General features: G+C 61.5%; 1 protein-coding gene across 1 annotated transcript; it reads left to right on the plus strand.

The window, feature by feature from the left end:
• The first annotated feature begins 769 nt into the window (after positions 1 to 769).
• On the plus strand, positions 770 to 12,171 carry LOC103895845 (scavenger receptor cysteine-rich domain-containing group B protein). The gene is made up of 10 exons (XM_019471056.1): positions 770 to 893; positions 4,947 to 4,982; positions 5,755 to 6,084; positions 7,341 to 7,412; positions 7,777 to 8,091; positions 9,021 to 9,101; positions 9,381 to 9,455; positions 10,321 to 10,653; positions 11,154 to 11,201; positions 11,855 to 12,171. The coding sequence occupies exons 1-10, from the start codon at positions 770 to 772 to the stop codon at positions 12,169 to 12,171; spliced, it is 1,731 nt and encodes a 576-aa protein (XP_019326601.1).
• Positions 12,172 to 14,911: the final 2,740 nt, after the last annotated feature.

A 14,911-nucleotide genomic window follows, 5' to 3' on the forward strand; every position in this document is an offset into this window, starting at 1 on the left:
TTTGCTCGTAACCTCATGCAGAAGTAACAGGAGGACAAGCTCCGTGTGGATGTAAACAGGATGGTTCCCCGAACATCTCGGGGGCTGAAGACCCTGGGGGACAGCTCTGAGGCTCAGCATTCAGGTGTCCTGGTGGATCTGAGGTCCATCCTTCTGCCTGTACAGCAGCCCAGCCCTGAGGCTCTTGCTGCTTCCAGTTTTGTCTCAACGGGTGGGATGTGGCCCTGCAGCTTCATCTTGCCGCGCAAAAAAGTCTCTCTTGTCCTCAATAAATCCAACCTGAATTATTTTTCATGTGGTTCCTGGTCACTGCTCCAGCGAGCGCCGAGGAGGGACTTGTTTGCAGGTCCTGCATGGCCCTTGGTGGGGCAAAGGCTCTCCTGGCCGTCACCACTAACGCTGCTGTCTGCATGTTTCAGGGACAACCTCCTCTGGACGCCCGTCTGCGGGACGACCACGGCGCAGCAATGAGACTCGGTCCCCATCCAGCCAGGCGGCACAGCACGGGGAGGCCAGACGTCGGGGTGCTGCCTCTCTCCCTGATGCCGGCTGCGCTCCTCCTCCTCCTTGGTCCCACCGGTGAGCTCCCATGTGTTTCAGCGGGAGGGGAGTAATTTTAGGCACCCACCTGGCCTCAGCTTTGTGGGCAGGTGATTTTCTTCATGTAGAGCCATGAGCAGGAATATCACAATGTCCCCAACGGCGCTGAGCGTGCACAGGGATGGAGGGAGCAAGTTCAGCTCTTATCTCCCACCATGACCTACGCGTGATGGCAAGTTCAGCATTCGGGGCTGGCAGGCGGCTGGAGCAGGCGGCTGCCGGCAATGGGGACGGCGCGGGTCTGAGCCCCCGAGCAGGCAGCGCCTGTGGGACCCGTCCTGCCGAGGTGATGGGTGGGATGAGCACCCGTCCCCTGAGGACACCGGTCCCCAGTCACTCCTGGCAGGCACTGTGCGGCCAGGCTGGGAAGCATTTAAATCGAACTGGAAAAAGCCATTCCCGCTCTCGAACGAGGGTCCGCATGAGCACTGCAGCGGCGTAATTACCCTGGTGTGACTTTATCAGTGTAATTACAGCCAGGCAGTTGGTAACACCTTCCTGCCTCCACAAAGCCCCGCCAAGACAAAGCCAGCCAGAAAGCAGACAATTAAGGTGTAGTCAGACACCGTAATTGGATTAAATCAGGTTTCACAGTTCCCACCCCCTCAGCTGGAGCTTCCGTCCCCCCCTGAGCTGCTGGTGGCAGTGCCTGCGCCCACGGTCGGGGTGTGGGGACCCTGGGGGGACCCTGGTGGCTCTGCCGCTGTCCCCTGCACTGCCGGGCTCTCCCGGTTCTCTTCATTAATGGGCACGGCTAAGTCGCTAACGAAGGGCGATTTGTCCTCCCATTTGGTGGTTTTATTTAGCACGGTGCCCTGGAAGGGACGGTGTTTACCTGAGCTAGTTTCCCCTTCTCTTTTGGCTTTGTGAAGCTGGATCAGAGAAATGTGGAGGGCGCGCTCTCTTCTCAAAAAATACTGGTTTCTTCTCGTTCCTCATTAATGTAGACACACCAGGCATATTTTTTCAGGTCTCTCTTGACTTTGCTGGAGGATGCTCTCAAATGAATATTTCAGAGCTTTGATTTTGACTTAAAGGGAGATGAATATTGAATATTTAACAATGTCCTTTTTATCCCCTGCTTTTTCAACACTGGAGTGGACTAGGTGTTAAAAATCAATACAAACCAGGATCAAACGCCCTTCCTAAAAAGCCTCGCATCTCCACATTTTTGGTGCAGAGGTGATCTGAATTACCTCTCTCCTGTCATCCAGCCCACGGGGCTGCCGTGTCCTTCCCCGTCCTCTCCTTCAGCGAGCCAGCTTCCCCGCTGCCTTGGCCTCGCCTGTTTAATCCCCAGTCCTTGCTGGCATGGCAGCATCACTTTCCAGCCTGCCTGGGTCCCAGCTGGGGTGGCTGGGGAGGGCAGCAGCGTCTGACCGCGGCTGGAGCTCCCTGGCTGCCGTTGTTCATCCCAGCTCTGGGTGGCATCTCGCTCCTAGCCCCTGCTCCTGGGTGCTAAGTCACCGTTACAGCCAGACAGTTGCCTTACTCTCATTTCTCTTGGGGCTTCTAGGTCTTTCTTTGACAGCCCTGTTTTGTAGCTGACTTAATGGTCTCCCAGGCCCCGTCCTAGCAAGGCAAAAGGGAGAGGGGTTCGTCTGCTCGACCGCCCGCTCCAGGCTCACGCTGCCTCTCACGGCGGGGGGGGCCCCCCCCCCGCGGGGGTTCGCGTCATTGCTCCTAGGCTGAGCATGAAGCAGGACGGGGCTGGCCCAAGCCAGGGATAGGAAAAGAGGCCACGGAGCCACCACGGGTGTTGATCAGCCCTTGGCTGCTGTAATTAGCACAGAGGGATTTCATTTGCTTGGAAGGTGTCACCCACGGGAGAGGGCTGTGGAGCCCAAGTCCCAAGCCCGAGGGGCCCTGGATGCCCGAGGAGATCTGTGCTGCCCTCACTGTGAGCTGGCCTCAAGCGTCTGCCGAGGGCTTGGAAACTCCTGGGGCACCTGCAGGGGCAGCGACAGGGACCTCCACGAGGTCCAGCCACCCGTCCCCGTCCACCATCCTCCAGGGCATCATGATCACGCTGCCGTGACCCCCTGGACAAGCCGGAGACCTCAGTGCCCCGTGCTGGCAGCATCCCAGGGGGGACCCCACATCACTCAGAATTGGGGCCGAGAGGGTTTTTGTGCCCAAATAACGCCCAAACTGTGGGAGAGGGGCCCAGCCCGACGGGGGGAGTGTGTTGCTGGGGGGAGCTTTGGCTCTGCCCATGGTCCTCCCTGAGCATCCATACCCCCGGGTGCAGGGCCGCTGGCAGGGTGCTTTCAGAGCCCTTATTTAAACCCAGCTGACTGGGATGGGGATGCATCCCGCAAGTGTTCGGCTCCCTCCGGATGCTGCTTGTTCACGCTGGTCAGAGAGGGCTGAGAATTAAATGGGAATTAAAGCTCCGCGGCAGCACCGTTTCTTGTGTGTCTGGGCAGCCGAGCCCCGAGGCAGAAATCACCAGGGGTCCATCTGTGTCCCCAAGGCTCTCACCCCATCACCGCCTTGGGTGGTAGGTGAGAGCCAGATTCCCTGAAGTGCTGAGGCTGGCTGGAAAACAGATGGGAAGAAATAGGATAAACGTAGGTACGGGATCCAAAGGAAAGCCCCAGCTATTGCACGACGGCACACTGCGTATCGCAAACCTGCTGCTGCCCTTCCTGAGCTGGCTGGGAACGAGAGACCCCATCCTGACTTTCCAACATCCCCGGATTACACCTGCCCTGGCGCTGCAGGAGACCAGCAGCTCTCCCCTGGATTTACCCCCACTGCTACACGAAAGCAGTTTTGTTTAATCGGGAAGACAACGGAGGAGTCCCTCCTCTCCCAGCTCTTGCTCACTCTGCTCCACTGAGCTCCTTCCCGCCTGCGGGAGGACATTTCTGTGGCAAACTCTTGTTAAGCCCTTGGCAGCATCTCCTGGGCTCCGGTTACCAGGAGGGCTCGATTCCTGGCTGTGCTCCGTGCTCCTTCCCGCTCCCTCCCAGTATTTAATGTACCTCTTCTCCTTGAGCAGTCGATGGTGCCACCAGCGCCCGGTGCCACGCACCCCAAAAGGGTGGCAGGTGAGGGGATAGGCACCCACACCTGCGTCCCCCCACACCGGTCCGGTGCAGCTGGACCCACTGGTGTTTTATGGGCCGCGGCCCTGCGCGTGGGCTGCAGAGCAGGGCTCACCCCGGGCCCCGCGGCAGGCGGGATGCGGCTCTGCCTGCACCAGAAGGGTTATCCTGCCCGGTGGCGTGCAGCAGTGGCTGCCTGCGGTTCTCCAGTACTGCCTGTTTCCATTCCCTAAGGTGGCTGCACCCCATCAACGGGTGTGTTGGTACACGCCTATAAATATAGAGCTTGCAAAAAGCGGACTTTGTTGGGGAAAAAAAAAAAGAAAAAAAATCAATTAAAATGCACATAGGGATGCCCAGTGCAGCATCTTCCATCAGGCGATCTCCAGCCGGTTTCCCAGGCCAGGCAGGGTTGGTTTTCCTTATTCCCATCTCTTCCCCCCGAGTTTTCCGTGAGGAAATGGGGCAGGAGGATGCGGGAGCTGCCTGGGTCCCACAGCAAGTCAGCAACGGAGCCGGGGAGACACGAAGGTCCCCGAGACCCGGCCCAAGGCACGACCCACCTGGGGCTGCCGCTGCCAGCCACCGGCTCCGTCAGAGGAGCTGCTGGCCTGAGACGAGGGGAAGGAAGGAGAGGGGGAAGGAAAAGCTCCTCCCGTCTGAGAGCCAGCAATGCCCGGTGCCAGCCGGCGAGCAGCTCGCTCTCAGGGAGCTGGTAACGGCAGCCCTTGGCACCCCGCGGCCACGCTTCAGCTCGGGGAGCTGCACAGACCTGGGTGAACCAGGACGTAGGGCAGGGACACACACACACGTGTAGCCCAGTGCTTAAAGCGCAGTCCCACCACAGAGCCAAATCACTCACACCACATGCCGCTGCCTCAGTTTCCCCACCTGTGAAGCAGATGAAACGATGCCCTGAGCTAGAGCGTTTATTTTTTCCCCTACAAGCCTCGGGTCTTTGCAGAAAAGGGAAGGGACAAGTAATTTCTAGCAAAACTTCAAGTTTTCAGAGCTCCCAGAGCGAACCCAACTGTCCTTGCAAAGAGCCTGGAGACAAGCCCTGCCCTGGGAGAGCACGTTGGCTCCAGCGCTCCAGTTACTTAACTGGGCAGGGGGTGAGTGCTCCCGGGGCTGAGGGGGTGACTCCCGCAGAGGATGCGGGGTGGGCCCGGGGGGGCTGCCGGGTCCTGTGCCCGCCCACATCCCTGCTGCCGTCACCCTTTGAGCTGCGTCCCTCCTCTGCTCGCTGTGAGGACGCTGGGGAGGTCTGATCCCTTTTCTTCTCCCTTGCAGGCATCACCTCCGAGCCCGTGCTGTTGCCATTCCCAGGTGAGATTCTTCTCTTAAAGTTGCTTTTCTCTAGAAAGTTTTGTAGTTGAAAATGCCTTTTTTTTGTTGTTGTTGTTGTTAAAAACGGGGTTTGGGGAATTTCAAAAAGGAAGCACGTTGCTTTGGAACAAAAAGTGGCAACAAAAAGCAAAACTTCTTTTACAGAAAGGAAATAGAGTTTCTTTATTATCCCTATTCTGCTTATTATCCCCAGAGGGGAATTTTGCCACCTCCTGCTGAGTCCCTGTCCTTGTGCCATTCATCACACCCGAGCGAGTAATTCCCTTGATGTGGCAGGCCAGGGGCGCTTACATGCCTGCTCCCCATCGCCAGCAGCTTGAGAGATCATCTCCGTCCCACCAACTCCCACGTGGGACCAGCTCCGGACGCGTTCATTGAGGCTAATAAGAATTTGCTAATTGCATCTCATCACTTGTCACCCATCATATGTCATCATGCGATGCCACGTGTCCGCTTTCCTCTCCTGCCGTTGGGTTATTGCCCAGGCCATTAGTAGGCAAGATGATGGGGTGATGGCGCATCTCATTTATGTATTGAGATGTACTGAGTCTTCATGTCTGCTGCTTCCAGCAGATGAAGAGAAACCCGCGGTGGGCAGCAGCAGGCCAGCAGCTGCCTTGTGCTACAGCGAAGGGTCACTATTTTCTTTAAGGAGCAGAGATTTGACGCAGAGAGGGCTCCCGCCCTCCCCGTGACACCCACTGAGTGTTTGCCACCTCCTGGCCTCGGGGAGGGCTCGTTGCCTGCTGAGGGACCTCTCTCTGCCCGTATCCAGAGATACGGCTCGCCAACGGGCCCAGCCGGTGCCAGGGGCGAGTGGAGATCCTCTACAATGGCTCCTGGGGGACGGTCTGCGACGACGACTGGGACATTGTGGATGCCAACGTGGTGTGTCGTCAGCTGGGCTGCGGCCACGCCATCGTCCTCCCGGCCGCCATGACCTTCGGCCAAGGGAGTGGACCCATCTTCCTGGACAACGTGGACTGCAAGGGCCGGGAGGCAGCCTTGAGCGAGTGCTGGAGCCACGGCTGGGGCATCCACAACTGCTACCACTACGAGGACGTGGCTGTTGTATGCAACGGTAAGGAGGCTCGGTTCCTCGGGGGCGAGGAGAGCAGCGGGGTGCCTGCGGTGCTGCAAGTCCTGGTGTCTGCAGACACCTTGGGGGAGCCCAAGAGTTGTATCTCAGAGCCTGTTCCTCTGAGCCTGGGTCAGCCAAACCTCCTCTGCATCCTTCCTCCACCCCTTTCTTCAATCCAGGTCATCTCCCAGCTCAGCATGCTGGTGTTCCATAGGGTGACCAGCCTGTTTTGTGTTCCCTGTCACTCCCAGCTCAGGGACTTTGCAAGCTCTCCGGCACCATCCCTGGGGAAAGAGCACATGCCCACCCACGCTCCTGCCTCTGAGTCAGCCACTGCCCGACTGCTCTTTCCCCTTTTGACTTGCCTTTCTTTAAGTTGCTGAGCTTTTCAGTAGGAAATGTACCTAAAGGTGAGAAAAGCAGTGGAAAGCGTTTGAACTTGGCATGTGAAAGCGGAACGGCTCCGTGCCAACCCCTATATTCCCTACACGCTGGTTTGCTCATCAGCCCCGTATCAACGATTGGTAAACGTGAGGCTGTGCAGACCTGGAGCTTGGCCACGGCTGCGAATGCTTGGTGAATCCCCGCGTCCTGCAGAAGCAGGGCTTGGAAAGGGGGGTGCTGCTGGGCCGGCTGGTGGGTTGGACCAGCAGCAACCAGAGAAAGGAAGTCGTGGATTGAGCAGGAACCCCGAATCAAGGCGCTGCTGGAGGGGAGAGGCAGAAGGACTGAAGGGGGAGGTGGGGGAGATGGGTCTGAGGGCAGAGCAGTGGCTTGAGCCCTTGGGTGTTTGCAGTTTGGTTGGTGAAGGAGACCAGGAGATGCTCTGGGGTGGCCCTCAGAGGAGATGCAGGAGTTTGACCCAAGCACCAAACCGCTAGGGAAGGTGCTCCCACCCGTGCCGACAAAAGCTTTCTGTCGGTTGTGGTTACGGAGGAAAGCGTGGAGCCAGCCAGCTCTTGGCCGTGCTGGTGGGCTGGGTTTCTCAGGATGCTTCCCGCAGCCCTCGGGCATGCGTGCGGATGGCGATCGGACCGCTCGGCTCCACTTCCATCCAGCTCCCTGCACCACCCCCAGATAATTTTGGTGCAAACCCTCTTGCTTTCCGTGGTGTGTGCTTGCCAGCGTGTGTGCACGCTGGTGCCTGAGGCAGGGGAGCAGCGGGGTGGGCAGCGCGCGGGGGCACTGCTCACAGCCGGCTTCTGGACAGATTGCTGCGGGCAGCAATGGATGCCGTCTCTCCGCTTCCCTTTCAGAGTTCTTGCCCACGCAAGCCAGCGAAGGACCGACAAGCAGGACCCTCACAGCCTCGGTACAGGATGGGGAAAGTAAGCTGCTCGGCCGTCGCTTGCAGGGGCCCGTCCTGGCTGAGGGCTGGTAGAGAGCAGCATCCCCCACCCATCACCCGCTGCCCCTCCGTGAAGCACCCCGACTCCCCGGCTCCGAGGGCCAGAGCCTCGGGGATGCCGTCGTTGTGCCAACCGTGGCTGAACCCTGTCCCAGAGGTTCACCAAGGCTCCCATCAGCCGGGCTGCCCTAAAGCATTGCCCCTTCCCCGCAGTTTCTCACCCGGTTTCTTTGCCGTCGTGGGCACTGCCGGATCCAGGCTCGGTGGCATCGCTGTGCCGTGGCGTGTGTGGTGACCTCCTGGGGAAAGCAATGTCCTTCTCACCGCGTGCTGCCACCCTCCAGGTGACGGCAGCATCCGTCTGGTGAGCGGGACCGACACCTGCCGAGGCCGGGTGGAGATCTTCTACCGCGGGAACTGGGGCACCGTCTGTGACGACGACTGGGGCCTGAGCGACGCCAGCGTGGTGTGCAAGCAGGTGGGCTGCGGCCAAGCCCTGGATTACAAGAGCAACGCCTATTTTGGCTACGGCACGGGGCGCATCCTCCTGGACAACGTCAACTGTGACGGCAGCGAGCCTTTCCTCTCCGCCTGCTACAGCCTTGGCTGGGGCATCCATAACTGTGGCCACCATGAGGACGCTGGGGTCATCTGCACAGGTACCGGGGCAGAGAATCACCTTCGGGGCTGTCCGCTGCGGGGGGCAAAAATCCAGGGACATCCTGGTCCCCAAGGAGAAATGGCCTCCGAGAGATGCTGACATGCCCAAGGTCAGGCAGGGACCTGGGCTCTGCGCTGCTGGAGCATCCTTTCTCCTTATCTGCCATCATCCTGGTGCTCCAGAGCAGGCTGCGACACCGCGCCGAGAGCCTGGGACACGCAGTTTGCAAGGGAAATGCATCTGCCTGCCTGCCATTTCCCTGCTCTGCCGGCTGGAAAACAAGCTGCCCGCGTCCGGAAGGAGCGAGTGGCTGCCAGGGGCCGGGCACGCAGCCAGACCCGGCCTGCCCCCCCTTCCCCTCCCTAAATGATGTATTTCTGCCATTCTCCACTGATTACCATTTATAATGTTAATAATCCCCCTGAATTCCCTCATTATCACGGCTAATGACGGGAGCACTAAGTGCCGACGCTTTCCCTTTCCCACTATTACCGAACAAAGAGGCTGATGCAGGAGAAAAGGGACAATTTTCTCAGGCTGGTCCTTTCCTCCCTAAATGTCCCCGTCCCCTCTGGCACCTCGCCCGGGCACGGAGCCAATGGCACCAAGACGCACAGCCCTTGCTCGGTGGGGCAGGGGAAAAACGAAACTTTAGAGCTAACGAACTCCGCCTGATAAACCTCCCGGGTATGCGGAGAAGCGAGGGACCCCTCGGCACTGCAGGTGGGACCTCGGCGCTTGGGTTGGGGTGGAGAAACACCATCTCCAGCACGTGGGCAGCAGGGCTGTACGGGTGAACATGGGCCACCTCCATCCCCATCACCCTGGAGCACCCAGGCCACCCTGGGTCTGCCTCCCGGAGTCAGCAAGCTCACAGCTTCGCAGCTTCTCCTCGCACGTCACCTCTGTCCCTCTGTGTCACTGCAGGGCTGGACACATCCACCATCACGTCCTTCACCACCTCGGTGGCCCTGGACTACGAAGAGACGCTCACTGCCACGGCCACAGGTAGGTCGGCAGCCACCCAGCTCACCCTTGAGCCGTAGCCGGGGCTGGGGGCTCACTGGGGGGGGACTGTGTCTTCTGTGTCCTCCCGTGACCCCAGCACGGTCACCCTGGGGTCCTGCCGCACGTAGGTGAGGCTCGGGGGGTGACGTTGCCCGCAGCAGGAGCTTGCCATGGGGCCACCGCGGTGCTAGAGGCTGCTGGCACTGACCGGAGCAGGGGCAGCGGGTGCTGGAGCTGGACCCCCCCAACGCCCGTGTGTCCCCACGCTTGTCCCAGCAGCGACAGACAGCAGGGACCAGCCCTCCCAGGCCACCGAGGTGGTCACCACCAGCCTCCTTACCTTCGAGCAGGAAAGTAAGTGTGCGGCCGCTGCTAGTCCTGCACGGGGTCCGGCATGGCCCCCCAGGGTCCACGTCCCTGAGGCGTTACCCCATATCCCCAGGGCTCACCCCACAGCCCCGGGAACTACCCCATGCTCCCACGGGACCTTCCACATCCCCTGGGTTTGCCTCATTCTCCGAGGGCTCACCCCACATTCCCAGGGGATCTCCGGCACCCCACGGTTCACCCCATGCTCCCAGGGTTCACCCCGCGCCACCAGGCAGTTGCCCCATTCCCCCAGGATGTACCCCACATCCCCAGGGCTCTCTTATGTCCCCCGAGTACCCCGGGGAGTTACGTCCCCAGGGCTCACCCCACATCCTCAGGGCCCGCCCCATGCCCCCAGGGCTCATTCCATATCCCCAGAGGTTACCCCATGTGCCCAGTGCTCAACCCCATGCCCCCAGGGAGTTACCCCACATCCCCAGGGCTCACCCCATATCTCCAGGGTTCACTCCATGCCCCCCAGGGGTTCACCCCACATCTCCAGGGATTACCCCGTGCTCACAGTACTCACCCCGTGCTGCTTGGGAGACACCCCATGTCCCCAGGGGCTTACCCCACATCCCCAGGGCTCACCCCATATCCCCAGGATTCACTCCATGCCCCCCAGGGGTTCACCCCACATCTCCAGGGATTACCCTGTGCTCACAGTACTCACCCCGTGCTGCTTGGGAGACACCCCATGTCCCCAGGGGCTTACCCCACATCCCCAGGGCTCACCCCATGTTCCCTGGGGCCTCACCCCGTGCCCCCGGAGGGTCATCGGGGGACATCGAATCCCCCGCGGAGCCCCGGTCCCCCTGGCGGCGTGCCTGTGCCGGGGTCCCCCACGCAGGTGACGGCGTGCGGCTGGTGAGCGGGAACGGGAGCTGCCGCGGGCGGGTGGAGGTGCGGCACCGTGGCACCTGGGGCACCGTCTGCGACGACGACTGGGACTTCCCCGACGCCCAGGTGGTGTGCCGGCAGCTGGGCTGCGGCGCCGCCCTCGCCGCCACCGTCCTCGGCTCCTTCGGCTACGGCAGCGGGCCTGTCCTGCTGGATAACGTGGGCTGCGGCGGCGGTGAGGCTCGCCTGGCCGACTGCTTCCACCTGGGCTGGGGGCAGCACAACTGCGGCCACCACGAGGATGCCGGGGTCATTTGCCGAGGTGAGAGCGGGAGCGAGCCCGGTGGCCACCGGCTCCCACCCGAGGGTCTTCCCTCGCCAGCTGGGGGGGAGAGGGGGGATGGATGCGACTGTCCGGGGCTCCCCAGGTCTCCGCTGAAGCCCGGCTCGGTGGCGTGGAAATCCCATGAGATAATGGGATTTCAGCCACACAGATGCTGGCCATGGGAAAGGGGGTCCCCGAAACGGGGTGATGGGTGAATGTGAGCCCCAAGGCCCTGGTGTTCCTCCTGCCCACGGGGGGACAGCAGCGGCGGGGGGGAAAAAAAGCCGGTGATGGCCAGAGCGTGGGTTCCACCTCTGGTCTCCGCTTGTGCACTTTCCTGGAAGCGCAGTGGCTGCACATCCCACCCCACACATCCCTGCATCCATCCTCAGCCAGCCCCACACCGCTGCTGAGGGGCTCTGACCCAGCCCTGGGGGGGCACAGGAGTCCCCTGAGTCGCTTTTCCCACCCCTTCCCCGCTGCACCAGGCGCTGACGATGCTGGAGACCATTTCCAAGAAGCCACCGCTACAACCACCACGTCGGCCCCGACCCGTCCCAAGGATGGTAGGTATCGAGGCATCAACGGGGACGCAGTGCCAGCCCTGGGGACGCTCTGCACCAGCACAGGGTGGAAACGGAGGTGGCTTGGGCAGCGGCCAGTGGCTTTGGCAGTGCCTGAAGCACTGACCTGGAGCAGCCCACGAGAGGGGGAAAAGCCGTGCTGGTGGCACCGTTAAGCCGTGGCCTCTCCCGGTGCCCCCAAGGCTAGTCCGGGCAGAGGAGGTGATGGACCTCAGGTGATGGACCATTAGGTGATGGACCTCGGTGGGGAGAGGAGGGGATGGTCCAATGGGGCTGAGCTGGGAACAGAGATTATTGTCTGTTCCTTCAACCTGAACATCCACCGCGATGCTTTGGGGGTCAGCCCCAGCTCTGACGCTGGCAAGTGGTAACCCCCTCGTGCCCCTGCCTGTGCAGAAGCAGTGGTGGAGCCGTGGGGAGCAGCAAACATCTGCCCAGCCTTGGAGAGACCAGGGCTCTTCTTGCCCTGGGGCCACCTGGCCAGGACGGGCCCCTTCTCTGCCAGCCCTGTGGAGCCAGCCCGACGGGTACCAACTGTCCCAGGGCGGTGGCAGGCAGGGAGAGGGGTACGCAGTGCTGGGGTGAGCATGGGCAGGGGCTGCCCCCGGGGCTGCCTCACCCCGTCCCCTCCGCAGGGTCCGTGCGCCTGGTGAACGGCAGCCACCGGTGCGAGGGGCGCGTGGAGATGTTCTACCTGTCCCAGTGGGGGACGGTGTGCGACGACGCCTGGGACCTGCGGGACGCCAAGGTGGTGTGCAGGCAGCTGGGCTGCGGGCACGCCGTGGCAGCCTGGGGGGAGGCACGCTACGGCCAGGGCACTGGCTACATCTTCCTCGACAACCTCAAGTGCAAAGGCCACGAGCCCTCGCTGCTGCGCTGCTCCCACATCCGCTGGGACGTCCACAACTGCGACCACTCCGAGGATGCCGGTGCTGTCTGCGGCATCCTATGACCACCAGCCCGCCGGGACCCTCGCGCAGGTAGGGGGGGGAACGGGGGCGGTGGAGGGAGCTGGTGGCAATGCCCATGGAGAGGGGCTGAACCATGGCTGCGGGTCGGGGACACTCACACTCTGCCTCAGTTTCCCCACTCGCCCTACGGGGGCACTGGCTGGGCCCCCCGTGAGTGTTTGGGCTCTGAGGATGGAAAAAGCCAGGTGAAGTCCAGGCTTTCCTCTGCTCCTAAAATACTGGCTGAAGCTTTCCCCCCCTGGACTGCCCCTTGGAAAAACAAAACCATTTTTAGTGTGAAATCTGGTTGGTTTCAGCCATTTTAAGAGATGAGGAGAGAAAAATGGATTTTCTGCTGTGAAAATGACATTAGATTATACTCGGAAAATGTAAAAAGGGGCTGACACCAAACCAGGATATTCCAGTGGCTCTGCAGTGAGTTGCTGCTGTTCTGCAATTTGCTTTGCAACCCCCCCAGCAATCCAAATACCCGTTTTTTTCTTCCCATTTTGGCAGAAGAAATACCAAGTCCTCACCAATTTCCATGCAGCAGGAACGCAGGTGTTGGATCTCACACCGTCTGCAACCCTGTCCCGCTTCATGGCTGCCCGGTATTTCTTCCTCACGCCCATTTCACCTCCTGTTTTCGTCTGCAAACGCCACTGGGTTTGCAGAGAGCTCAGCCGAGATTTCCCTTCCCTGGGGGCTTCGGCACAGCCAGTTCCTGCCCAAAAAAGCCCTTGGGGAGTGGGGAAGGACCAGGGTCCCCGCAGCCTCCCCATCCTTCCTCCATCCTGCGTGGTCCAGACCAGCTCTGGCTGCTCTTTCCCGGGAGCTCCGTGATGCTCCGTGCTCCGAGGCGTCCAGGGCAGGCAGGGAGCTGGCAGGCAGGGCAGGAGCAGACGGAAAACCATAGGGAAGACCCCAAATCCCCACCCAGCGCGAGGGGAGGGCGGCGGCGCTGAACCCGGGAGCCCAGTCCCTCCCCGGTGTCGTGCCTTTGGGGTAAAGGCTGTTTCCCTCCCAGCTCAGGTGGAAGGACCCAGCCTGCAGCACCAGCCGCCTTCGCCGTCAACCGTTTCTGATTTCTAACGGGACACCAGCAAAATGATCTTCGTGTTTTGGTGGACAGGGTGCGAGGGTGGGGAAGGGCTCGTGCAGCGGCGCAGAGCAGGTCCCGGCTTGCAGGTCCTTCCTCCGCACTCGCTCCTCTATTTGTGCAATTCTTTTGTTAATAGTAGATTGTGCGTATTCCTGGGTTGGGGGTTTTTTCCCATTTTTTTCTTATATGTGTTTGGGGTTGTTTTGTGAATAAATAAAAGCCCTTTGAAAGTGTGCTGAGACCTGACTTGCTTCCCCGCCACCCCTTCGAAGCCCGGGCAGGAGCAAACGGCTGGGGAACAGGCAACGCCCCAAGCCCAGAGGTGAGGGCTCAGCTCTTGCTGCCAAAAATTGGTGCAAATCTCTCGCTGGCTCCCGAGCAGCCCTCGATTCCCACCCAGCTGGGAGCTGAGCTTGGACCTTCCCCAGCCCAGCTCCGGGGGTACAGCCCTGACCCCCGCCAGGCTCGGGGGGGGGTGAGGTTGGGGCCGGCTCTGGGTTTGTTCCCGGGCAGGAGCAAACGGCTGGGGAACAGGCAACGCCCCAAGCCCAGAGGTGAGGGCTCAGCTCTTGCTGCCAAAAATTGGTGCAAATCTCTCACTGGCTCCCGAGCAGCCCTCGATTCCCACCCAGCTGGGAGCTGAGCTTGGACCTTCCCCAGCCCAGCTCCGGGGGTACAGCCCTGACCCCCGCCAGGCTCGGGGGGGGTGAGGTTGGGTCCGGCTCTGGGTTTGTTCCCGGTGGGATTTGGCAGCCCCACGGGCTGCGGGGTCGTTGCCGAAGCAGGTGCGTTGCCGTTGTGCGGCTGTACGGGCTCTGCAGTGCTGACAGCAGTGAATTCAGAGCTGCCTGTTAACGGAGGAGCAGATGGGAAGAGAGACTGTCCTGGGAGCTGCAGCCCCTGCTGCTGCCTGCTGCTGCCTGCAGGGAGAGGCTGCGACCGCGGGGCTGGGGACCGGGAGAGAGGGCTCCCCGATTTGGCGAGGCTTTTCCGCACCCCCATCGCCGGTGGCAGTGGCCTGGGCAGCGGCGTGCTGTGAGACAGCATGTCCCAGCTGCCGGACCTCTGCGGACATCGGGGACGTGTCCCCGAGCAGCTCCCAGGCTGGTGCAGGTCCCCTCAGGTGGCCCTGGCCCCGTGCTCCGACAGCCAGCGTCAGGCTGATGTTGGCTGCCTCTCCACCGCATCCCGCGGGCAGGGCTTTCCCGGCACTTTGCTCCCAGTCAAGATTTCCACCAGTTGGGAAACTGAGGCACAGAAGCATCTTCCAGGCAGGCCACGGCAGCGCAGCTGGACGTGGGCTTGCTGGGAGCCTGGGAGAGGGCAGGGAGGCAGCGTGTGAATAAAACCTCTCCTTTTACTGGGTTCCCAGGTCCTGCACGCTCGGCTGCCCGCCCCGCTGCCTCCTTGCCCCCCCGCTGCCACCACCGCCTCCCGCCTCGCCTCCTGCCTCCGGGACAGCTGGGTCCTGCCGGGAGCAGGAGGGGGACAGAGCTGTCCCTGGCAGCCCCCGGCCCCTCCCTGCAGCCCACGCCAGCTGGGGATGGCTCAGAGGGTGCTGTGGGCTCCGCCAGCTTTGCCCCCCCCCCGCCCCCCCTGGGAACCGGAGGGGGGGGGGGGGCGGGGGCGCGCGCGCGGGG

Source organism: Aptenodytes forsteri, unplaced genomic scaffold (assembly GCF_000699145.1).
Source record: "Aptenodytes forsteri isolate BGI_AS27 unplaced genomic scaffold, ASM69914v1 Scaffold347, whole genome shotgun sequence".
Taxonomy (NCBI): Eukaryota; Metazoa; Chordata; class Aves; order Sphenisciformes; family Spheniscidae; genus Aptenodytes; species Aptenodytes forsteri.

Excerpts from the sequence above, each read along its gene's own strand:
- LOC103895845 (XM_019471056.1), top strand. The coding sequence starts at position 770 with ATGGCAAGTTCAGCATTCGGGGCTGGCAGGCGGCTGGAGCAGGCGGCT. Across the intron at positions 6,085-7,340 it reads CGTGGCTGTTGTATGCAACG|AGTTCTTGCCCACGCAAGCC; the intron begins GTAAGGAGGCTC and ends CTTCCCTTTCAG. Across the intron at positions 8,092-9,020 it reads CGCTGGGGTCATCTGCACAG|GGCTGGACACATCCACCATC; the intron begins GTACCGGGGCAG and ends GTGTCACTGCAG.